Source organism: Psittacula echo, assembly GCF_963264785.1.
Source record: "Psittacula echo genome assembly, chromosome: Z".
Lineage (NCBI taxonomy): Eukaryota > Metazoa > Chordata > Aves > Psittaciformes > Psittacidae > Psittacula > Psittacula echo.
The window spans coordinates 69,184,771-69,210,505 of record NC_137742.1 but is presented as its reverse complement, the minus strand read 5'-3'; the positions used below and the strand labels follow the sequence as shown (position 1 = coordinate 69,210,505).

General features: G+C 40.1%; 1 protein-coding gene across 1 annotated transcript in view; it reads right to left on the bottom strand.

The window, feature by feature from the left end:
- EPB41L4A (erythrocyte membrane protein band 4.1 like 4A) overlaps positions 1 to 25,735 on the bottom strand; it is a gene marked incomplete at both ends in the record, with an annotated part of 124,650 nt that overhangs the window by 55,970 nt on the left and 42,945 nt on the right. Inside the window, 4 exons of the mRNA XM_080638643.1 lie at positions 6,533 to 6,653; positions 9,618 to 9,715; positions 15,296 to 15,374; positions 16,458 to 16,509. Of these exons, the coding sequence (XP_080494769.1) occupies positions 6,533 to 6,653; positions 9,618 to 9,715; positions 15,296 to 15,374; positions 16,458 to 16,509 (350 nt within the window). The remainder of the gene's footprint in view (positions 1 to 6,532; positions 6,654 to 9,617; positions 9,716 to 15,295; positions 15,375 to 16,457; positions 16,510 to 25,735) is intronic.

Genomic DNA, 25,735 nt, shown 5'->3' with positions numbered 1-25,735 from the left:
TGTGTAAGAAATTTGCACTTCCAGTCAACATATTAAAATAGATCACATTAGTAGATACAGCATGCTGGACATGTATGCAGTCCTTCCTTCCATTTGTTTAGATTGTCATTGTACTTTCAGCACTTGCTTAAAGGATACTTTTGGCTTATACTTCTGCTTGCTCCAAGTGAGACTGGACAGTAGGCACAAATTTTCTATAAACTTTCTATTTTTCTTTCTACTAAACTCTCTGCTGTAAGATCCTATCACAGATATATACTATCATATATACAATGCATGCCTACTACAGTGGCTAATCTTTTCCCTGCTGTCACAAACACACTTCAGACATTCCATTTTTAGGCTTGAATATGCAAAATAACTTTTTTCTCAGTAACTATACATGATTATTAATAAAGCAGGAATAGAATGACTGACTGGAGTACTATTTCCCCACAGCAGTTTCTGAAAGCAGAGTTCATGACTTCAGAAAAAATATTCCTTTCTTCATAAAATCTTGTTTATAGGAAGTCACACAAATTGGTAATAATCAAGTCTGCTATGGTGAAAACAAAGTTTGGAGTCCGTCTCATGAGACTACCAGTGTCAAAGATCCAGCTTGCCTTCCTATCAGCAAATATCAATTCACCAGATTAAAACTACCATCAGCAGCATGCTGGTTGGAAACAACAGCAGAAAAACCGGTGGGGAAAAACCCTGTGCTATTAGGAACATATTTGACATCAGTGACGAAGGATTTATTTCCAAAAAGAACAAAATGACCAAATAAATACTCAGTCATCAACAGACTCATCCTCAGAATTTAAATTGTTCTTTCCTTAATAACTCTCATTGGTACAAGAGCAAAACACTCTGTTTCAAGCCTGAAAATATGTGAAGCTACTTATTCATCTTCACTCCTTTTTAATACTGTGAAAGTTACTGAACTGTTACTGAAAAAGTACAACACATCTTGTGAAAATGTCAACCCAAAAAGACGCATTTCCTGCTTCACCCTTTGATTGATCTCTTGGGGAAACCACTGCATTTGCTACCTTTCAAATTCAAGATGTGAAGCAGAGCTCAACATTTTGACTCAAGACCTGGAAAAGTCCTGCAATACACACATTCTTGCTCTTTGTCTCCAGCCTAGCAGCTCCTTTCCAGGTTTTCCCAAATTCGTGCTATGCCTGACAAGATAGAAAACGTATCTAACATGAAAGACTGAAATAGTGTGCTAGCATGAATGTAATAGTATAGGTATTTAAAATGCTTGCCTATCTGGGAGGTGGGCTGCTTCAGCCCACCTATTCTGCATAGTAGAAATGATACTGCTTCAGGTGTTGGCCCTTCTTTCCAAGGACTTACAGAGAAGCAGCAGACCTGAAGCGTGTAAGAGAAATCTCTTTCTTTCAAGGGCTGGATCTCCCAGTAGATCTGTGATTCATCGCTGTACTCAGAATAAGCAGAACACTGGATATTCAGCAAATCAGTATTTCACATCTGACATGTCTTTTATCCACTACTGCTATAAAAACTTACTCCACAACTTTATTTATTTTTTTTTTTAATCTTATTGGTAGCTCTCAGAAATGTAAAGAAAACATTCACTGGAGCCGTATTGTCTTACTGAGTTCCCAGACAGAACATCAGTCCTGAGCAAAGTGGATTATGCCATTACTGAAAAACTGCTAGAATCCAACACCAATTTAAATACTGCTAGTAGCATTTCCTTACTGACCATATCTAAAAGAATGATGATGTGCTTATCCCACTTTGTCACTCTGAAAGTACCAAAAGTCTCAAATGCCAAATAAGTGTGTGCGCGGATATATTTTCACAATAATACATAGTTTGTAAGAAATTCACAGAAGTTTTAAAGGAAGTAAAGATGTGAGCTGGAGCTGCTGAAGGAAGCAGATGGAAGCCAGAGGAAGAAGTCCTCCCAAATAAAAATGAAGAAGACAGAACATGAAGGGAATAAATAAATATCAGGGACTGAAATAACATCCACCATTACAAAGGTGCCTCATTTTTCAACATATATGAAATTACAAATGGTCCTCCTCATCATATAACCTGACAATGCTCTCCAAAATTAAAGAGTCTTTGCAGATGGTTACGGCAGAGCAGGCAATGTAACAGCCATGCAGCTGACAGGTACTGCTCATTGAGATGGACAAAGCATGCCACTGAGGGCTCTAAACAATATTGAAAGCTAGTCTTAAAGCTAATTAATTCTAAGGATGTGATATCAATTCAAAATACTTGACTTGCCAAGTATCAGTTAGTCCCAGATCTGCTGCAGTCTGGAACAGGCAGAGTGGGGAGAAGGAGGAAGGGGGGGAGTGAGCAAGTGGGCTGCATGGGTCTGAGTTACTGACTGCACTTAAACCATGACAGTTCTTTCTGGCGCCCAACATGGGGCACAAAGGGTTGAGATAACGGCAGATGTGACCAGAGTGTGTCTAATCGTGTTTGTGATAAGCAGAGTGTGTCTAATCGTATTTGTGATAAGCATTCATTGTTTCTGATTAACAGTCACTAGTCGCAATGCTTATTTATTGGTTCTTAAAGTTGTTGCTCTTGATCTCACAGTTTCAGCATGTCGTACCTTACTTACACCTGGTATTTGCTGTGTTAGTGTTTATCAGGTGGGGGGCTTGGGCTAAGGTTCTTGTTTCATTGTACTTTATGGTAATGACTTGTAATACAATAGAATCATTGATCATGAAACTGATCTAGCTTGTGTTCCCAGTATGGTCACCACCTTTATAATTTCGGAGGTATGTAGTAGAAGTGTTCAGCAATTACACATCTTTTTTCTCCTCCTTGGGTGGTCAACCTGTGAAGGAGACATTCTCTTACCCTCCCGCCCCGGCTCCCAGAGGGACAGGGAGGAGAATCTAAAGAATATATCTCCCATGGGTTGAGATAAGAACAGCCCACTAACTAAGGTATAACACAAACCACTACTGCTGCCACCAATAATAATAATGATAAGGGAAATAACAAGGGAAGAGAATACGATACCACCCATTGACCGATACCCAGCCCGACCAAGCAGTGAACTAGCCCTTCCGAATAACTCTCAGTTTACATCCTGGCCATGACGTGCTGAGGTATGGAATACCTCTTTGGCTAGTTTGGGTCAGGTGTCCTGTCTCTGCTTCCTTCCAGCTTCCTCTCCTCCCTGGCAGAGCATGAAGCTCAGAAAGTCCTTGGTCAGACTAAACATTTGAGCAGTAACTAAAAACATAGATATTATCAGCGTTGTTCCCAGGCCAAAAGTCAAAAACACAGCACTGCATCAGCTACTAAGAAGGAGAAAAAATCACTGCTATTGCTGAACCCAGGACATGTGTGAAAAAACAGAGAGAACCTGTAACCAAAACCAGTTTACCTGGAAGCAAGGCACATGCAGGACCACAGATGTCCTGCAAAAATCCCCACGCTTCCATGCTGAGCTCCAGAAAGGATAAAGTAGTTCTTCTAAACCATATCACAAACCTGTCCCTAAAATGTTTCTGGTGAGATAATCTAGGATATGTCCTCAGCCATTGCAGCTTCAAGCCTCTTAACTAGAGACCACTGTCTCCTGTACAGAAGTCATTGTTGACAGTACTGATCATGACAGTCAGGCTCAAGAAGCACCTTACTTTCACTCTCTTTTCTGATGCTGCTAAATCCCTGACACCTAACTGCAGCCAAGCAGCGAAAGAACTTCAGAGCTCTAGGTCAATAAGCTTATGAAAACACTAAAGACAGTGTCAAGACAGTTATGATCTCTCTTTGCAACCACTGTTCCCCCAGCTTCTTCAAGGTTACAAACTTTTTTGAGACAAATGGGTCTTAATCCCATTTACTACACTAATGACAACAGAAACCTGAGAGAGAGGAATTAAGGTTGCTTAGTACCAGTGGCCTGGTACTTAGAATTCATCTCAAGTTTCATTTCTTAAACACAACCACCTCTGATGTTGAACTAAACAAACTCTGTTAGTCAGTTTCCAGTCTCTGGAACAATAAAAACAGCACTTTTCTACTTCACCAAAGAACCTGTACTAAGGTTCTCTGTAAATCATCAATTACTGTAAGGCAGTCAGGCAACTACATAGAAATAGTTATTGAACAACAGACTCTTCACTGAAAGAGAAAGCTCAGGTCAATGTGGCAACTGGCACTGATTCCAGTTACAGGAGAACTTCCCAAGCAGAACAGCTGTGCCTCTGAGTTAATACCTATTCTCATTAAACAAGGCACAAATAACACTAGCATGCAAAACTACAGGCAAGAAATTTCTTGACCTTTATCTAGACAGTGGCTTCTTTATATCAAGAGAATCAAGAAACCTGAATCTACATGCAAGATGGCTAGCTATGATTATCTTTAACAAAGGGTATGATGAGTGTACTCATAAAAAGTTTTTTATTGCACCCATCTTAATGAATGGCTGCACCACAACTGCACCTCACTTGGACTTGTTAGAACAAGCTTCTTTACACTTACCAGGAATATGAATTTGGAGATAAGCAAGTAAATGTTTAATTTGGCGTTGTGTACAGTTGAACTTCTGGCATACATTTTATTTTCAAAACCAATTTCACGTTTTGCATTTTTGAAGGCACTGTAGTCTAATATTTGGAACAGCAGGTTGGGAAGCCAAATCTCTCTACCTTGCTGTGCTTTCATACAGCAATTGGCAGTTCAGGCTCTGTACCAGGAGTACAAGTCTAAAACTAACCCCATTGAAACTATGTCATACATAGAAGGCCACTTCTAAATATAAGTGATATAAAAAGTGGCTCTAAATTGCTGGCGATTTTTTAATTTTATTTTTGTACATCTAGAGGCAGAGTAAACCTCCTCTAAGAAGACTACTTACACAGCTGCTGCAAATGCATCTAGTATTTAACCTATATTCACACATAATCACTGTCTAGCTCTGCCACCTTTTCTGGAAATTGCATCCTTTGCTCCAACGTTCCTATGAAATTACCGGTTTTCCTCTCTATATTGCTGCTGTTGTTCATCTCTTAAGCACTGACAGAAATGATGGGGCCAAAGGCTACTACTAGTTCTTATCTCGCTTATCTGTTAGACACCCCAGTCCACTTCCTGGTTGTCCATACCGCAGTTTTGCTTTTTTGCTTCCCAAGTAATCAAGGGAAAGCACTTTATGCACAAACTGCAGCCTGACAGAAAATGAGCTGACTCCTAAAGCAGCATTTTGGGATCCACCATCAGGCAGAGATTATCCAGAATGTCAATGACAGCGCAACTCACATGTTTTGTGTCTAAGGTGATTATTATTCTAGTAACTGAAAGACAGAGAATTGAAGTTCTGCAATCTTTATAATGAAAATTAATCTGCCTTGTCAAACTTTTACGAAGTTTAAGTTGGGAATGCATGAATCTCCCGGGTCTGTTGACATACATGATCTCTGTCTCACCCGCAGTGTGCTTCACATTGTCCTCCTGCCTCAGTCAAGTACCATAACTCTAGCTTAATCCCACCTTCTGAGCACCTTCTCACACGTAAGAATTATTATCAGATATAGTTTCAATGCCTGTGAACTTTGATAGTACCTTGTTCAGTTTAAATCAAAATTACTTCGAGGCCTGAAAATATCCTGTGTTCCCACTGCTTTAAAGTCACATGCAAAGTTTTGGAATTTGTTTGGTTTTTGTCCAGACACCAGCACTTTGAATGCCTTGTGTTATTCAGTACCGTCTGATGACTCTGCTTCTGGGTGCTGCTTTTTTTCTTAGAAATCGTATGTTCTTCCTCACAGTGAAACCCATTATATTGTCCACTGCCAATAGGTTTTATGTAAGATATGTTGGTTAATAAATTGAAAAGACTTCATGCTTGTAAAACCAAACTGTCTCTTTAATTCATGCAGATGTTGTAGCTAAGATTATCACTTAAACCATGGGCATATAAACTGCTTTCCTGGTACCTCCTGCAATGTGAGCCGCTCCTACAAAGAAACGTTCATGCAGGTTGCTACAAGCACTCCTTCATTACCTTAGCTAAGAATCTGGCAGGAAAATAGAGGCTTCATTGTACGAAGTGCTGTAAATTATTAAATCAAAAGTGGGTTTGTCCCAAGCGTTCATTTGAATACGAAGCACAGTACAAAGAAATGTTATCCCCATTTTACAGACAGTAGACTGAGGCATGGGCATAATAAGCAATACGCCCAAACAGGAAATCTGTCCTGGAACAGGGAACTTAACTTGCAGGCTTTTATTTATTTAACTACAAAACTAAAGAAAACAGAAGCACTATTAAAACTGCTTGTTCTGAAACACCCATACATTGGTCTGACATACATCATATTTCCAATTATCGCCCTATCGGTTCCTAAAAGAACAACTTTAATTACGTAAAATGCTTTCTGTTTCTGAGGGACATGAGTGAACTCCGTGGTTTTCCCTTGGGCCTAGAGACCTCCACTCTGCAGCACAAGCTGCACCCTTCCCCACCTACCAAGCATTTCTGTATCTGATGTTACCTGCCAAGTTCCCAACAGTACTGAGCTCTTACATCAGAGTTTTGTGTATCCGCTCTATGGCTTCCTCCAGCTCTTCCTTCTGGTCTGGAACAAAGCGGAACTCCGAGACGTAACCTGCACTGTGCTTATATGGGTCATAGTCCCCCAGTTCAGCTAGAGGATACAAGAAGAAAAGAAAGGTCACCTATTTTCAGCATCTTATGTTAACCAAAAAGTGTTATAGCATTTACCTATTGGTCCCAAGACACCTCTTTCCAACTGACTGTCAATTTACCACGCAGTCCGTTAAAAAACCCAAAGACAGTACATAGCTATTCATATGAGCACACATAAAACCAAGAAAAAATGTTTTCAGCCATATTAAAACAGAAATTGAAGGTTCAAGACAGAGGTTTTGACAGAATTTGTACCACTTCTACAGGACTGAATAGAATTTCATCCAAGCCAGCAAAGTTTGATGACATATATTATTTGGCAGCATACGTAAAAGAACTGTAGAAAAAAGTTTTGGGTTCGGAATATCTGTGCCCTCCCATAAGATGTAATATTGCTGACGGAACTGACCCACCTTCTTGCTGGGTCTCCTAACACAGATGTCAGTGTGGGAATGCAAATGGAGACAAATATCTTGAGACACATGGAGGTATGCCCTTCTAAAGGTAAGGATTGTTTCTTGTGAGGAAACGCAAGACTTCATTTTTCAATAAAATATCAATATATTTCCTGAACATTAGATTTACTTTCAAATTATTTTTTTTTTTAATAACTTTCTTAAAGAACACAATGGATAGCTGGTATAATTTTCTTTGAAACAATCTTGAATTTGCATACATTACTTATGCCACATTTCACAATGCAATGCAATTATAAAATAAATAAGCACCTTGGTCAGAACTCACTTCTACTGATCTTAACTATAATTGCATTTATCTGAGAAACTGTGAAAATTAGTACTTTAATTTTTTAATAATCCTAAGTAAAATCTACATAGGCTGGGCTTCTCTGAAGAAAGCTTAACAGGCGGTTTTTATCCAACGCCTACAAAGTCAAAAAGCCAAAAGGAAGCTTCAAGGCCCAAGAAGCAAAGGATTCATCTAACAACTCATGTTTCTTTCCAGAATTTAATGATGTTTCTAGAACAAGACAGTGATCTGCTCAGTAGGCATGTTGAAAAGTTTCTCTAGAAAACCTCTGTCAAAATAACATGATTTTTGCCCATAACAGGAGTAAGAACAGGAACGACTACAGCAGCCACAACTCTAGCACTCTCAATAGGAAAATTCTCCAAAATGTGCCATTGGTACTGATTTTTCCACCGTCCTCACTATAATAGTCTGCAATCTTTGACCACAAAAGAAGGAAAATGATTCATTCATTAAAAACAGGACCTGCCCAGAGACCAAAGATGACACCCAGGCACAACCTGACTGGTGAAAGTAGGGCTCGTGGCTAGAGCAGCACATGGGCAGAGGACCCTGGGAGAACACTGGGCACTGGCCCCTCCTCTGGATCTTGGCAGCTGCTGGCTGCACCAGGCAAGACACCACAAGTATCATTACAGAAAGAGATTCCCAGCTAATACCAAATTCCCACAAATGCACTTAATCTTAGTTTAGGAAAGAAAAAAGTACAGTCTGTCTGGCACACCACCATTGGAAATGCTGTTGATCTCAGTGCTGATGCCCTAGTTCATATTTTTAGTACCTGAACACATTTCTCAGGTGGTTTCATATACTTTGAGCAACTGCAGGCTCTAAATAAAAAGACAAAGCTTTTTATAGTCAATGGGGATGTATTCTTGCTGGTGCCAGGACTAGCTTTAAACCACTGTATGTAACCTTTGCCATGCTTTAATTCTCCTCTCTCACGTAAGCTTCCTCATTGTCTTCCAACAGAATATCTGAGATCAGAATCTTAGTTACAGGATTTTATACCAAAACACACAATTCCCGATATTCTAACCACCGTACAAATGACTGAAGAACAAGAAATGGTTCTTTTTTACTCATTTCTATTAATACCATTGTTACTATCATTATGTATCTCTCTGCCTCATATTTGCAGCATTTTTTCAGGGAAGACATATATGCCAGTAGAACAAAATGTACACTGCAAACAGTTCTTCAGAGTATAACATGTCACATTTCTTAGACAGCAAAACGAAGTTAAAAATAATTGTGTAAAAACTGCCTGAATTCTTAGCTTTTTAGGAACACATATAACACTCCATGAAATTCTGTATAATGCCCACTTCCATTTTATACACAAATTATTCTGTCTTGCTCTTCTAAAATGGAAATTTAAGGAGGACTACTTTCTATGTTGCATTAAGTGTTGTTAAGTCACACATGGAACACCAATAATACATATAATCTCTGCTTAATACTTACCACTCATGGGAAACCTAAATTTAACACAGAAAAAATTACAAATACAGGTCCCAGCATGACTCATCATACAATTCTTGGTTACCAGTTTTGTTTGAATACAGAGTTTGAGCTGTAATGTGAAAGGAATAACTGGCAGACAGACAGTTCCTTTCAAATTGATTGCTAGTTCTATCAAGAATGCACAATATAACATTCAGTTCTGAAAAAGCTAACTACTGGGTGAATGCAAATAAATGACAAATAGAATTAAAATTCTTCACTTCAGGTCAAAACATATCCTCCCTTCAAGCAGAGGCACATTCATATTGACACAACCTAATTCTGGAAAGGATCTTTGATTTGACAGACTTTGTTGGCTGAAGGCTGCCAACAGCCCCCCAAATCTGTGTTCTCTTGATAAAGGTTCTGTCATACTCTATGTGCAATCCACAGTAAGTCACAAAGACTTAAGTACATGACAAGATATTCCTCAGCAAGCTAAAGTGTTTGGCAGAATCTTCAGACTGACCTTTCAGTTTCATCTTTACATCAACTTCTATATTGCTTCCCTATTATCTGTTCAGAACAGCCATCTATTTACAGTTCTCTAGATGAAATCAGTCATACTAGCTTTGTTCTGCTTTGAAATGAATGCATAAAGTATTAGTGGAGTCTTCAGTCACCACTTAAAATTAATCCTAAGGCAGGATTAACAGAAATAAGGTCTCAGATGGCCAGAAGAACTTACACTGAACTATATATGCTCCCAGCTGTGCTGCAGTGTCGCTTGGACAAGGCAAACGACCCTGTAAAACATCCTGCTTGACCTGTAAGAAAAACTGATACCTAAAACAGAGAGAAAACAAAATCATTATTTCAACACTGAGTTTCATGCATCAAGTAATGTTGCATCATATTCCATTTTACTGAAGCCATGCCATGTACCATAACCATGTGACAGTCAAGAAGATTCCTTACTGACTTTTCCCCTACTGACCCTGAAGTAACAAGATGAATTTAGTGGAAGAACTTAGGTAGGGGGACACTCTGTAGTTTTCCTATCTGCTTATATCATGCAGATACAATTAATTTTCCCCCTAAAAACACAATTTCTCTCTTTTGACTGTCATAGAGCAGTCAGGGAGTGGGGGAAGACAACTAAGAATCAGAAAAATTGAACAAGAGACCTATCAAAGGGCTGAAGTTTAACCTGATCAGTGTATCAAAGTAAGGGAGAAGGAGGTATTGGATACTTTTTTACTCAAATGTTTCCTTTCCACACACCCAAGTATCAACTAAAGCAGCCAGCAGATTTGATGGGAGTCTGTACCTCCATGAGAAGAAGGGAAGTGCATATCATCAGCAGCTAACTGTATCTGTCATAACACGGAGTACTTTCCTTCTTGGAATAGAAATAGCAGGAGTAAAAATGTAATTTTCAAAGTCTACACTTTATGAAGCACATACTGAAACCACTTGCAGTGAAACAACATGCACAAAACAGAAAAGACAAAAGAACAAGCCATCATAAAGAGGATCTACTTGGTTTTGCAATTCCCTATACTCATTTATAGGAAACCTTTCAAATGCTGGCTGCATTTTGTCTGGTTTTACTACAACAGATGTTTGCAGGATTTCACGTCAGCCTAAGCAAATTTCTTGTACCGAGTTCCTACAACAGGTAACAATAATGAGAAGGTAACTTTTTAAAGAAAAAAAATGGTCAACCATACAAGCACATAGTCTTTCATTATTCACTAATTTAACTTTACCTACATAGAGCCATTCAGCTACACTGCAAATAATTTATTCTGTGTTAGTACAAGTTACTTATGAAAGCACCCTGGAATGATCTATAAGTTCAAAGTGCATTTATGCAGATTTCAGGGAAGTCCGCAAACTGCAGGTTGCATGACAACTGATTACAAATCACTTAAGATCCAATCAAATTTACTAGATTTTATCAGCCCAGATGAGCATCTGAATAAGGATAACAGTGTCTTTTTGGTTAATGATACCCCAGAATTTTTGCTGTGACAGATTGTCATGGTTTAAGCCCAGGCCGTAAATTAGAACCATGCAGTCTACTTCCCCCACACGCATGAATAACCTGGGTGATAGTGTCCGTTGCTAAGTCCACCCCTCGATCATGAGTCCATCTGTATGTTGCATGTCTGCCCTGATGGCCTGAAGTGTCACGGGCCCATCAAGCTCAAAATAATTCACCCTCCCCTTCAGCAGTTTCTGGAACTTGTCGCTGGGGACTCCACACAGCTGCCTTCCATCTTCGATGCTTCCAAAGCACTGGAGGGGCCCAGTGGACCAGATACTCGCCCATACTGTCCCACACACCATGACACTCATGACTGTCCAGCCTTGGGGAAAACCTCTTAGTACCCCTATATTGTCATCTAACTCCAGACAAGACCCAAACCTGACTCTGCTAAACTTCTGAGATCAGATGAAATGGGCACGGGTAGAACACACTCTGTATGTATGCCAACACACTGATCCCCATCACAATCAGCAGGCAGGTCCCAAGGGTACCCAAAGGCCATTCAAAACCTTCAGAACTCTCAAGTGGTGCTGCTGTACTTGTCACTGGGGCTGGTGTAGCTGCTGTGCTTGCCGGTTCTCTCATCACCAGCTCCTCTTTTTCCAAGTCCAGATCTTCCTCCTCTGCCTTGCTGGGAAATGCTGCGTGGTCTCCTGCATCCTCCTGGGGCTAGGGCTCACAAGGCTCGGTGGGCGGCTGCTGGGGGATGCTCTCGGCTGCCGCAGGGCTGGGCTCGGCTCCTCCGCCGCCTCCTTCCGCTGCTAGGCAGCCGCCACCTTCGGCAGCAGCTCGCTCCCAGCCTCCAGTCCCACTCCCGCCGCTGCTTGCTCCCCGGGGCCACTCTCCCGGGCCGCTTCGGCTGCCGCTGGCTCCCGGGGCCGCTCCCCCTCGGCTCCCCGCAGTCTCACGAAGACGGAGGGGAGGAGGAGGGCCAGGACAGTGAAGAGCAGCGGGACAGCCAGGTACAAGTCCACGGCCACGTCCATCCCGCCCTGCTGCCGGAGCCCGCCCGCATTACAAGCCATTACCATAAAGTACAATGAGACAAGAACCTTAGCACAAGGCCCACATTTGATAAACACTAACACAGCAAATACCTGCTCTAAGTAAGCTACAGCATACTGAAACTGTGACATCAAGAGAAACAACTTTGAGAGCCAATAAATCAGCATTGTGACGAGTGCTTTTCACAAATAGAATTAGACACATTCCGGTCAGATCTGTTGTTATCTTAACCCTTCGTGTCCCACGTTGGGCGCCAAAAAGAACTGTCGTGGTTTAAGCCCAGGCCGTAAATTAGAACCACGCAGTCTACTTCCCCCCACTCTTTCTTGCCCCTGCTCCCGGAGGGATGGGAAGGAGAATCAAAAGAATGCAACTCCCACGGGTTGAGATAAGAACAGTTCAGTAACTAAGGTATAACACAAATCACTACTGCTGCCACCAATAATAATGATAAAGGAAATAACAAAGGAAGAGAATACAACACCTCATCGACTGGTACCTCACCCCCACTCAGCAGTGATCTAGCCCTTCCAGGAACTCTCAGTTCCATCCTGGCCACGACGTGCTGTGATATGGAATACCTCTTTTCTTAGTTTGGGTCAGGGGTCCTGTCTCTGCTTCCTCCTGGCTTCCCCTTCTCCCTGGCAGAGCATGAGACTCAGAAAGTCCTTGGTCAGTTAACATTACTGAGCAGCAACTTAAAGCATTGGTGTTATCAGCGCTGTTCCCAGGCCAAAAGTCAAAAACACAGCGCTGCACCAGCTACTAAGAAGGAGGAAAAATGACTGCTACTGCTGAACCAGGACACAGATACTATAGAAGGAATGTCCACCCTTTAAAAAATAATGGCTAATACTCTCTGGCTTAAAGGACCAGGGCACTGTGTAGGAATTTTCTGGGCATGTCATGAGGGAACACAAAGTACGTACACTCAGTGTTTCTTCATTCTAGGCAATACCTCAGCAGTGCTTCTAGCTTATGTTTGCCAGTCCTATCTAGACAAAGCTTCTCTGTACAAACGGTGATAATGATAAAAATTATTTTACATCTACTGTGGACTACGCACCATCTTCTTTTTAACATTAAATGCATTTCTGATATTCACCCATCTTTCTGTTAGCACTCCTCCATCTCTACAGTGCTTCTGAGGAACTTCGTATCAGATGATACTATAAATGTCTTCTCCATGTAGCAGACATCTATAATTCTACATTCTCATAGCAGTGTCAAAACAAAGCAGGATAGGAAACTGCAAAAAACACCCTCTCCCTGCAAAAAAAAAAACAAACTATGGGATCCAACTGTTAAGTGCTTAAGTGACTTCTCTAAAGTGAACACTCTGAATTCCCACTGAAGCCACTAAGCTCCTCTCCCTTTGCCACTAAGGACAAAAAGACCTTTTATCCGAACTTGTAGCTAAAGCACCTTGTGCACTGTCAAGTTTGTCATGTACATATGATAGTGGCTAAGCACTAGTTTGCTTTAGCAAACACATACAACAAAGACCGCAGCATTAGCTTTTGCCTACAAGCCAGACAGATTTTGCTGTGAAGCAATTACAAATTTGACATGTTTTCATTATTTGCAAATAGTAATCATGCAATGCCACAGATCACCAATATCTAATAACAACAGCGTCCGCTCTCATATCGATTAAAATGAACAAACACATGCTTCAAAGAAACATACTGGTTAGCACAAAAGAGTTAACACTTCTTAATCATGGGAATTACACAGTTTGTCAGAAAATTACTGTTATAAAAAAAAGTAGGGCCTTTAATCCCTTCTAAGCAAGAGGAGGTTTCTTTTTTTGGGAGGGGGTAAAAAAAACCAAAAACAAAACCAAACCAAACCAACAAACAAAACCACCAAAAAAAAATCAAAACTGCCTCTTTGGTCCAAGATTCAAGGGTCTACAGGAATAAATGCTAAGAAATGTTGAGGGCAATTGATTATTCAACGTGTTTTGTTAAGTCTGTCAACAACATCTTATCACTTTCTTATACCTTCCCTCTGTGCCTTCTAAGATGCAAATAATGCATACCCAAATACTGTGCAAAGATGAACAAAGGCTTAGTAATTATACTGAAATGCTTCTCAGATAGAGTCACATACCTAATCAGCAGTGCAAATCACTGACTGACCTTATCACAAGGCAAAGAGAAATAGTTTTTGAAAACTTAGCCCCTGTCATTTCCCAGACAGAAATCCACCCTGCCTCCCTCGTGGCAATCACAACAGGTTTGGTGGCAAAAAGCTCCCTTCCCAGGGCCATCCATCTTCTCCTGTGAGCAGGGCAGAAAGTGCTTCTGGAAAAGTACAGGAAAACTGCATCAAACTTTCATGGTACAGGGGCATCACATTGCGGCCAGCTTACACTCTTTTACCTGCAAAATCAGTGTTTATTACTTTTATCAGGCCAGCCTCTATCTTGTTATACTGGATATTTCCATTCCTACTGTACCAGTATGGAAACAAAATAATTTTCTTACTCTGGTACAAGAAAAATATTCTGCCTGTTCTGTAACTGCCACCTTTGATTAAGGAAAATTTAAAATCCTGCATGCATCCTAATGAAATTCTTATGTGCCATATTCCTAGGACATCAAAAGAAATATTTTGTCATTTATTAATGCAAGCCAGTGCACTAATTTTGTCCACCTACCTATTCAAATCCTTTAATTTCCTTTTGAATCTAAAACTAAGTGTCTGAGACCTTTCATAATTAAAGCAAACAGAAAACTCTGTGTGTAAGAGTTCAGGCAAACATATGTGTGTGTGTGTGGTGTGTGTGTGTTTATGTGCTAGTGTGCTGTGCATGTGTTAGCATGTGTACCCACATATTTTGTAGAGGCCAAGCTAAGTTAAAAGAATCAAAAGCATGCAATTCTCCAATTTTCTTCACATATTTTTAGAAAGACCAAAAGAAATCCTCTTGAAAAACAGTTCCAGAATTTAACCTATAATCAATAAAGGAACAAATTCCCTGTATTCATATTTTATACCCGAGTAAACTCTCAACTCAATTAAAAGCACAACAGAAATGCAGATGTGACAATGCATTCCTTAAAAAACAAGACAGAAAAAACCCCACACAACAAAACACAGGTGTACATCAACTCTCTTTGGGTTTTGATGCACCACAGAACCTTTTCATTTTGGGTTTCCAAACGGTTGTCCATACTGACCACTGCGAAGGTAGTCACAATTCTCTTCCTACAAATACATCTTCAAGCAAAAACATTCAGACATTCAAGTGGAAAGAAAACCAACCCAGATACACCACAACAATATGCACCTGACTAGAATAGATTAGAGCCCTGAAATAAACAAACCGTAAATTCTATTCTTATGGAATCCCATACCTTGTGATTTCTTCTTTAAGTTTACATGGATCCTCTGCATAGAATTTAATGCCAAAATACAGGGTGTATGGTGGTCCAGCTGAGGGAAAAAGTATTTGGTGCAAAAGTTAGCTGTTATGCACTGTTAATTGTTATTGATTGATACTAGTTGACTACAAAACAGCTAATAAGAAGCATATTTTTATGTTTTATGACACTTGAAAGTTTCAGAAAAAATGTTATATCCACATCGCAAATCCATTACACATTTTCTTTCTTATAGCTTGTCTGACTACTTGGAGGTTTTGTTTATTTTAAGGATTTGACTTTGGATTTAATTTCTAACTTATATTTTCTCCAAGTTTTTGATTTTTTTTTTTTTTTTCTTTTTTTTTTTACTGCTTGATTTTGACTTTAGGTACTTTTTCACTGAAACTATTTGGAAAATTTTATTGTTCATGAAATGCGATTCCCAGTTACAACTAGTAATACTGAACACTAATGCCTTCCAAATTTTCAAATATCTTATGAAGCAACTTTAACTATGTGCCACTTTAATTAAGAAATATTTGGAAAAGCTTTTTTAATCAACTTTAAAAAAATATTATTCTCCCAAAAGATTCAGTTAACTCAATACTGAAATTCTTTTAGCTAAATTTATTCCATGCATGCTCTACATAACATGGTTTTATAGAAAGTCTCCAAATTCTTAAGTAATATTATAATTAAAGAACATGATAAGATTATAAATAACAGATCTTGTACTCGTGATATCTGAAGAGTGACAGTAATAGCAGATACTCTATTATCAATAACAGGCATTACTTCTACTTTCAGAAGCAAAAAGGAATCTAAATTGGTTGTGGTATGGTACAGTACAATAGAAGTATCACAGCTACTATAAAATTAATTATACAAGTTAAGAATAGCACCATATATTATTCTAAAAACAATAATTCTAATAAAGTCTTCGGACAATAATCACACAAATTACTGGGAAATCATGGTAAGTTCAATCTATGTGTGGAATTTTGATACAGCTATAAACTGCAGTAATAAACTTGTTCAAGAACTATCAATCTGTTGTGACTAGAATATAAATGTTGCACAGCTGTACATATGGAACATTGCTTCTGTTACTCCATCTTCAGATATATTCTTTACGTTCAAATTAGATACATACTGTTTATCAATTCTTTATGTTCAGAAAGGGTCTTTGCAGGATCTAGCCAGTACTGTAAGACAGATAATGATGGCAATTAGTCACTTAACATTGAAAATTAATACAGAACAATTGCAGTTCTATATTTATTCATATATTGATATTTATTAGTACACTTCACCCTGCTAATGACAAGCTTGTTCCAGTTTCTAATCAGAGAAACACTGTACAAGTCTAACATTGCATATTTTCTCTAGGAGGTAGGGGTCTTCCTAAAAGGAAACCTGCTTGGTAAGAGCCATCAGATTTCAGGCTCATAACAAGCTGGTTCTGCAGAAGTATCATACTAAGTACCCTTTGGTGTCTGCCTGATCTGCTGGTGTGCAACCTTGCTATTTTCTTCTTGAGAGATTAACTTCAGCAGGGTAATTCTAAATAACAACAAGAAAGTACGTAAAACAGGGAAAATGAAGAGGCTTCACTTATATTATGAAAAACAAATGATTGTAGGGGGAGGAACAGGCATAACAGCACTACTGCAACACATGAGAAATTGCTTTAAGAACATAGTGTCGACTTTTCTTCATGTTTGTCAAGTATGAAAAAATTGACTTAACTGGAAGCAAAGGAAAAATAATTTTGATTTCAACAGTTTCTAGTAGCAGGGAGCAAGGATGACTGGAAATTGGCACTAAGGTAGGGAGGGTACATACTCTTCCACCAGACAGTTTACAAGGCTAGTCCAACAAATGTGTCAAAGATGACTGAGGTACACTTCGTACCTGCAAAGGGATGAATTATTATATGGCTTCCCATACCATTTGATCAACAGATAATCTGCAGTATTCTTTCTCACTGATTACTCTGCTCTGCCTCTATCAGACTTCTACTAGAAGTCAACCTGGTATTACCGCTAATCACAGACCAGCTGTGTACTCTGCATTATGGCTACACAGGACACCAGCATCCTGCCTTTGTATCCCCTTCAGCTACTTATTTCTTCCTTAGCTTGACATTTCTATGATTCAGATTTGGAAGAAACTGCAGAGGCAGCTGCCACGACCGTTCTTCCCTTCCTTTTCTTCAGTCCTCTTTCTTCATACCCAACTTCAATACAACCACTGGAGACTGGCACCACTCTTAAGAAACTGGATTAAAAAAGGCTGCAGAACACAGCTTCTAGAAACAGCAAATTAAGGCAGATTGAATCTATTCCCTTAGTACCCACAACTTTTTAACTGAGGAACTACATGACCAATGAACAAAGAAACTCCTTACCTGCACCCCTGAATTCACCCTATAGAGAATAAACATTAAATGATTAATCAAAAAAAATCCCCCCCTTCTAGTCACAGAACTTCTTTGGACTGAAAAAAAGAAAAATAATAATTACTAATAGAAGGAGTAACAAAGAAGGGAGGGGAAAATGCTACAAAGCATTTGACTGGAAAATTACAAGCAACTAATTTTACAAGTGGTTGTAAACAAGTATTATTTTGACAAAACATGAAAACAAACTACTTCCATTAGCTGCTGATCCACCTACAACAGGAACAGCTGTATGGCTTGTCCTTGACCATTTCAATTTCAAATCCTGGAATGTTTCTACAGAAAATTTCCTAAATTTTGAAGGAAAAAAGATATCCAGTCCATGCTTGTATCGAATACATCCAATAGCTATTAAAATATAAACCCTCTTAACTTCAACAGAAGGTGGGAAGGAAAGAAAACTCATCACACTTGTTCAAACCTTCCACTAGAACTCCAAATCAGCAATAAGCTGAGCCAGCACAATAGGCTGGGACAGAGAGAGGTGAGGAAAAAGACTCTCGTCTGCCTTCTCATTTCTCCAGGAAGTATTTAATGTTGTGATAATGCCACAAACCCATGCTTAAAATCACTCTGTAGCAATTTATTATTTCAAAGGCTGCCAAAATTTTCCTGTAAAAATGCAAAGGGGGGGGGGGGGGGAGAGGGAGATTTCTAACATTTTATTTATAAGCCAAAGATGAATGGAATTTCATGGATAACGAAATGGCATTTTCAAGTCAACATTAGACAATGAAAATTAGAACAATTACAAAACCAAGAGCTCCGACAACACAGCCTTCCAAGCATACATATGTATGTATACATAATAATGTGTAATAGATACCTGTTAAATATTTGCATATACATATAAATAGTGTTAGGTATAGCTACAATTTTGAGTTCACATGTTGAAGTGTCAGGAGAAAAAAAAGGAAAAAAAAAAAGCAGTGTCTCAAGGGGCTCAAGATAGTTGGTCAGCATTCAAGGACCACTTCTTCCAAGCTCAGGATCACAGCGTCCCAATGGGTAGGAAATCAATTAAGGGAGCCAGGAGACCAGCATGGTAAAGCAAGGAACTGCTGGGCAAACTCATGAGAAAAAGAGAATCTATGGATTATGGAAGGAGGGGCTGGCCACTTGGGAGGAATATAGGACAGTTGTTAGAGGATGTAGGGAGGCAATTAGGACAGCTAAGGCCTCCTTGGAACTTAATCTTGCAAGTCGGGTTAAGGACAATAGAAAGGGCTTCTTCAAATACATAGAAGATAAAACTAACACAAAAGGCAATATAGGCCCTCTGCTGAATGAGTGTGCCCTGGAGACAGAGGATATAAAGAAGGCAGAGGTGTTGAATGCCTTCTTTGCCTCTGTCTTTACTCCTGCAGACTCTCCCCGGAGGCCCCAGATTCCTATAGCCCCAGAAGGAGTCAGGATAAAGGAGGAGTTTGCTTTGGTAGATGAGGATTGGGTTAGGGATCAGTTAAACAATCTGGACATCTATAAATCGATGGGTCCAGAGGGAATACACCCACGGGTGCTGAGGGAGCTGGTGGAGGTCATTGCTAGGCCACTCTCCATCATCTTTGGCAAGTCGTGGGAAACAGGAGAGGTGCCTGAGGATTGGAGGATGGCAAATATCACGCCAGTCTGTAAGAAGGGCAAGAAGGAGGACCCGGGTAATTATAGACCGGTCAGCCTTATCTCTATCCCTGGAAAGGTGATGGAAAAACTTATTCTTGACACCATCTCTAGACATATCAAGGATGAGGGGGTCATTAAGAGTAGCCAACATGGTTTTACCAAGGGGAAGTCATGTTTGACCAACCTTATAGCCTTCTATGAGGAAGTAACTAGGTGGATGGATGATGGTAGAGCGGTAGATGTGGTTTTTCTTGATTTCAGTAGGCATTTGATACTGTCTCCCACAGCATCCTCATAGATAAGCTAAGGAAGTGTGGGCTTGATGATCAGGTAGTGAGGTGGATCAAGAACTGGTTGAAAGGAAGAAGGCAGAGAGTTGTGGTCAATGGGGCGTAATCTAGCTGGAGGTCTGTGACTAGTAGAGTCCCTCAGGGGTTGGTGCTGGGACCAGTGCTGTTTAATATTTTCATCAGCGACCTGGATGAGGGAACTGAATGTACCCCCAGCAAGTTCGCTGATGACACTAAACTGGGAGGAGTGGCTGACACACCAGAAGGCCGTGTTGCCATTCAGCGAGACCTGGACAGGCTGGAGAGTTGGGCAGGGAGAAACTTGATGAAATTCAACCAGGGAAAGTGTAGAGTCTTGCATCTGGGCAGGAACAACCCCATGTACCAGTACAGGTTGGGGGTTGACCTGCTGGAAAGTAGTGAAAGGGAAAGGGACCTGGAGGTCCTGGTGGATGGGAGGATGACCATGAGCCAGCAATGTGCCCTTGTGGCCAAGAAGGCCAATGGCATCCTGGGGTGCATTAGAAAGGGTGTGGTCAGTAGGTCAAGAGAGGTTCTCCTCCCCCTCTACTCTACTCTACCCCCTTGGTGAGGCCGCATCTGGAATATTGTGTCCAGTTCTGGGCCCCTCAGTTCAAGAAGGACAGGGAATTGCTTGGAAGAGTCCAGCGCAGAGCCACAAAGATGATTAGGGGAGTGGAACACCTCCCTTATGAGAAGAGGCTGAGGGAGCTGGGTCTCTTTAGCTTGGAGAAGAGGAGACTGAGGGGTGACTTCATCAATATTTACAAATATGTAAAGGGTGAGTGTCAGGATGGTGGAGCTAGGCTTTTCTCAGTGATGTCCAGTGATAGGACAAGGGGTAATGGGTGTAAACTGGAGCATCAGAGGTTCCATGTGAACATCAGGAAAAACTTCTTTACTGTGAGAGTGACAGAGCACTGGAACAGGTTGCCCAGGGGGGTTGTGGAGTCTCCTACGTTGGAGATATTCAAGGCCCAGCTGGACAAGTTCCTGTGTGATGTACTCTAGGTTACCCTGCTCTTGCAGGGGGGTTGGACTAGATGATCTTTTGAGGTCCCTTCCAACCCTTGGGATTCTGTGATTCTGTGATTGTGTGTCTCATTAATCCAGTATGCTTGCAGAGTGGGTGCTCATAACAAACCTTGCACTTCTGAATGCCGAAGTAGCTTCAACACACAGCTACACTCTTTTAATCTGTTTCGGCAGCCAGCGTGCCACTTCTCAGTGATTTTCCACCTGCGCCTCTCCTGCACAGACAGCAAGGGTTATCTGACCTGTAAACATCTCAGCACTACTGCAAAGAGGCAGCAGGCCCAGCATATACCCATCCAATTGCAGGGGATAAATTTTGAGAGTCTGAACGGGGAATGCAGCATTTACAGAAGAAATGGGGAAAAAAGTGGTTTCTAAATAGTCCTAATCAATGCAACTATCCAATTACTATTGTGATGGTTACTCTTTTACTAACTGTTATTTACAAAGACCAGAGAGCATTAGTTTAATTCAATAATTTTTTATTTACTAAAACTGATTATAAATGCACAATGTTAGTAAAGAAAATAATTCCATCTAATTTTTTGGTAGAAATTATGTTAAAAATTAAAGTACAGAATATCTAAGAATATCTAAGATGGGCTGCATTGTCCTTTGTACTTTTACAAATCTGGCTTCCCTATGAGTCAGATGCGTAAGCAAGTATGCATTCAAGGGCCATGCAGTACTTCATATTTGCCCCTTTTAAATGGCTGCAAGCATTTTTCCACAAATCTGGAATTTTCATTCCTTGTATCTACATAGGGTTAAACCCGGGTCAAATTCCACAAACCTGTTTGAAACAAAATATTAACGAAGTTGAAATGTTTGCTGAGATATCAATCAATGAATTGCCTTGTGGAGAAAAACCTATCAACTTCAAACTAAATCATGGGCTGCCTTAATTACATTCTTACAACGCTGTACTCATCATGCCACACATGCTGATTTTTATTAACATTTGCAACAAGAAAAAACCCGACTTTCAAGAGAAGTCACAGTATTTTGCAATTATAAGCAGAAATTCTCAAGGTTTTTACATAACCTAAACCAACATTAACAATTCGAATTATTTTGTAATTTTTAATGCAAATGTTCAGGCAAAGAATCTAAATCTAAGCTCAAAACATCCTTAAAAGAAATATATAAATTATCAGGCAATTCCTACATCCAAGTATGTATTAAATACTTCTGTCTTTATTAGAGTATGAATTTATATTGATTATATTTAGTATTAGGTCACCAATGTGAATATCCTGTTGATCCTGCTATACACTAAACCCTTACTCTTACTGCCTTTAATGCACCTGACCATCAGCTTTGTCTTGGTTGTGTTAATCCATTAGCAATCTTCTAAAATTTCTAGCTTTCGATCAATATTATCAGTCTGCTTTTTTTTTTTTTTTTTTTTTTTTCCCCTTGGCTATGCCATTTATTTTAGCAAGCACGAACCTTTTTCTTTCTGGACAATTTAGTATACCGTGCTTGTGGGCAAAGGTCAAATACATACAAAACCAAAAATCCACATAAAATAAAATACAAGCTAAAAACAGTTGATCTGTTTTGGGTTTTTTTGAAATTGAGATGAAGATATACATTACATTATACGACTAATTCCCTACAGAACAGACCTTTTTGATTGTATACAAACCTTCTGTTAAAATCATGCCCTTCTTTCTATAGTGAAGTTACAGCCTGTTCGATCTGCTACCCTATCCAATTTGGTACAGCAACTGCAATATAAGCACTCTGTAGTTACCTTCTTAATTACACAGGATGGATCAAGAAACAACTTTCTGATAAATGAGCTTGTACAGCAGGGATATGCAATTCATAGCACAGACTTCTGTGCTCAGCCTTATCACAGCTGATCTGATCTATCACTGCAGCACAGCAACTCACAGCAGAAAGTTCAGCTTCAACAGGCACTGAAACATGCCCTCTGGGCTACACAGCTGCAGAATAAACTGCCATCAGCTACCTCCTACCTACTGTGCTCTCAGGACTGTAAGCTCAAAGCCTGACTTAACTGCAGCAGGGAAATAAAAACACACACCTATACTACAGAGTAGGTACATGGTACAGATACAGAGTGCTGCACATCTCATGTTACGTCCAGGTTTCAGCCCAGTACACACAAGTGCACACAGCACTGCACCAGAACTCACACTTTCCGGGGAAAGGAGCTTGGCTGCTAAACTGAATTAACATGGTGATACAGCTTGCTGTGTTTGTGTTTCTCCCCTCAGAGCCCAGATTAGCATTATATCAGATAAGAGAAGCATATTTGCATCACAGCCTTCTGGACAATGCAGACATGCCTCCTGCAGTTAAGTTAAGCAGGTTTAGCGTGAGGGATGAGGGGGCAATCTGACCAATGTGAGATAGTAAAGTATAGCCAGGTTTCTGGAATTTTTTTTTTTTTTTTAAAAAAAAAGGTTTTATTATCAACAGACCTTTAAAATGCTTTTGGTTGTCTAGTTTTCTGCACTAAGGAAGTTCAAAAATCTTTTTTGCAAAAGAAGTTCTAACAGCATGACTCTTTTCAATACATTTTTGTGATTTGACAAGGGAATGCCTTTGGGCTTTAAAAGTACCCTTTCCTTCATCAAACTCTGCTCAGCTGTTCCTGAAATATTATGCTTGAAAATTGCCATTTCCATTCTCTCTTTTATGTGCCTCAAGAAAATAATGGCTTCTTGCCAGAACAGTAATTAGCACAACTATCCTAAGGCACACTGGAGATAACACAAAGGCAGCACAGTATCACAGGGAGTGTGTGGGGCACCCCTGGGAGCTGCAGCACAGTAGGAAGAGAGAGGGGCAGGGGACCTGCATGGCCCTCCCAACAGTGGCTTACCCAGTATTTGGGCCTTCTTCCACTAAAGGAGAGGTACATTATTTGGCCACTGTTTTCCCCAAATACTAAAGCAATGAGAGACTAAAATGTGGAATAGGGTTTCCTAAAACACCTTTAGCTTTTGCAACAGAGGTTCTGATGATCATGTCCTGACTGAAAATACCAAATGGAGCATAATGCCTCACATTTCTGGTACATCAGGCAGAAGACAAAAATGCCCTATCAATCAGGACCCAGCTGACCATCCATACTAAGAAGCATAAGGACTCTATCTGGTCTCAACTTAGGCTAATGTGGTTGTCAGCAGAATCTGCAGCAACACAAAAGGCTCAGCTGAAAGGCTGATGATGAAGGACAGTCAGAGATGCAATGGCACTCAAAGGAAACTGGTTTTCCTTTCAAAGTATCTCCACCAAAAAAGGGTACTCACTGCATTAAAAAGGACCATGTAGTTTGTCAAACAAAGCACTCAGAGGTGCTTTGTCACTACTGACAACATACAGTTTGGTTAGGTGCAGTTTTATATTACAAGATTTTTAATTAATGATTACATGTTATGTCTGGATTAGTTATTGCAGGATACTTCTTGTTTTTCCTTAGGAGTCCTGTCTTATTCAAAGCAAAAGACAAATATAGCTTCTGGCAGCTTGTAAACATACAGAGCTTGATTTTGCAAATTAAATACCATCCTTTGACCATGGAAAGTTTGGGTGAACCTGGAACATCAGTAAAGTGAAATTTGTGTAATATGACCAAACTGCTGCACTAGACACAATGTCATCCAATTTATGCTTTATTCTACTGTTCAGGGTCTTCCCAGTGCCATCCAGTACTGTCACTCTGTTTGCTGCATCCAGCTATTCTCTTTCACATGCTAGTTAGTTTGCTTGGCTGTTCCCAAAGAGGCTATTTTGATGTTATGCATTCATATACTACTTAGCAGAGTGGAACCCTGTTCAGTGATTACAGCCATTAGAGCCTTACTAGTACTACTAAAATAATTATGATACCACCCACGTAAGAGGTAGCACACCAATACAGCTCTTAAAAGACTTCCTGGAAGTGATGAGGCATGCAAAACTAATGGGGAAAAATAACTAGACAAGTTCTTTCAAACTCTTGATAACAAAAAAAAAAAAAGTTTCTTTTGTGACCAGGCTGTGTTCTTTAAAATGCATAGTTTTGTCCACCTTGCTCTATTCACCATTCAGTTAACAGTCTTATGCCCTACAGCCCATGCACACTACCATACAAAACACAATAGTATACACAATTGAATCATCTAATCTCTTAGTAGGATGCTTCCTGAAACCTGGCTTTACGTGTTAAGTCTTTCATGGAACAGATACAATTTTCTCTTTTCATAATGCTCTCAGTCTGTAGCTCTCAGCAGTGATCAATCTTTTTCTGATAATACTGTTCTGACTTCAGTCTCTGCATGTTCCAATTCTCTAAACAAAGGAAACTGTCAAATATTTAACCAATTCAATAACATTATTATTTTTAGATGAAACATGACATCTTTTGGAGTCAGGGTCTTGTGCAGTACTCTCAGCACAGAACAGTGACTTTAAAAGCATAACTGCTTGACTTAATTTAACCGTAGGCCTGGCATTATTCCCTTTATAAAACTGTAACAATGTGATTATCACCCTGTGAATACAGTGCTGGTCCCACCTGCTGAGCATCCCTTGCTCCTCACCTCCGACTGCAGGCTCTGCACAAGCCATTTGAGGGGAAGAGGAGAGGGAGTACTCCAGACAGTGCTGCTCCAAGCCACTGCCTGCTTTGGCTGAATCAGACAAATTTCTATTTTCTTGCCTATTTAGGACTGTAATATCGTGGTGGAAAAAGCTCCCAGATGTCTGTGGAGTCCCTGTCAGGAAGGCTCAAAAGAGCATGGGCTCAAGAACACAAAGATGGTTCAGGCTGAGTGGAAACATCATTGTAAACACCCCGACTCTTGGGGCTTTACCAGTGCAGCCACCACACCAACTATACAATATACTCTGCAACAGGCATTCGCCTTTGGTTTAAGCAAAGCAACCTGTGACATGCTTAGGGACACTGCCTCCCAGACACCGCAGGGCCAAGTGAGGCCAGACAGCACAGTGCACCAAGCACTGCCTTCACGGCACAGT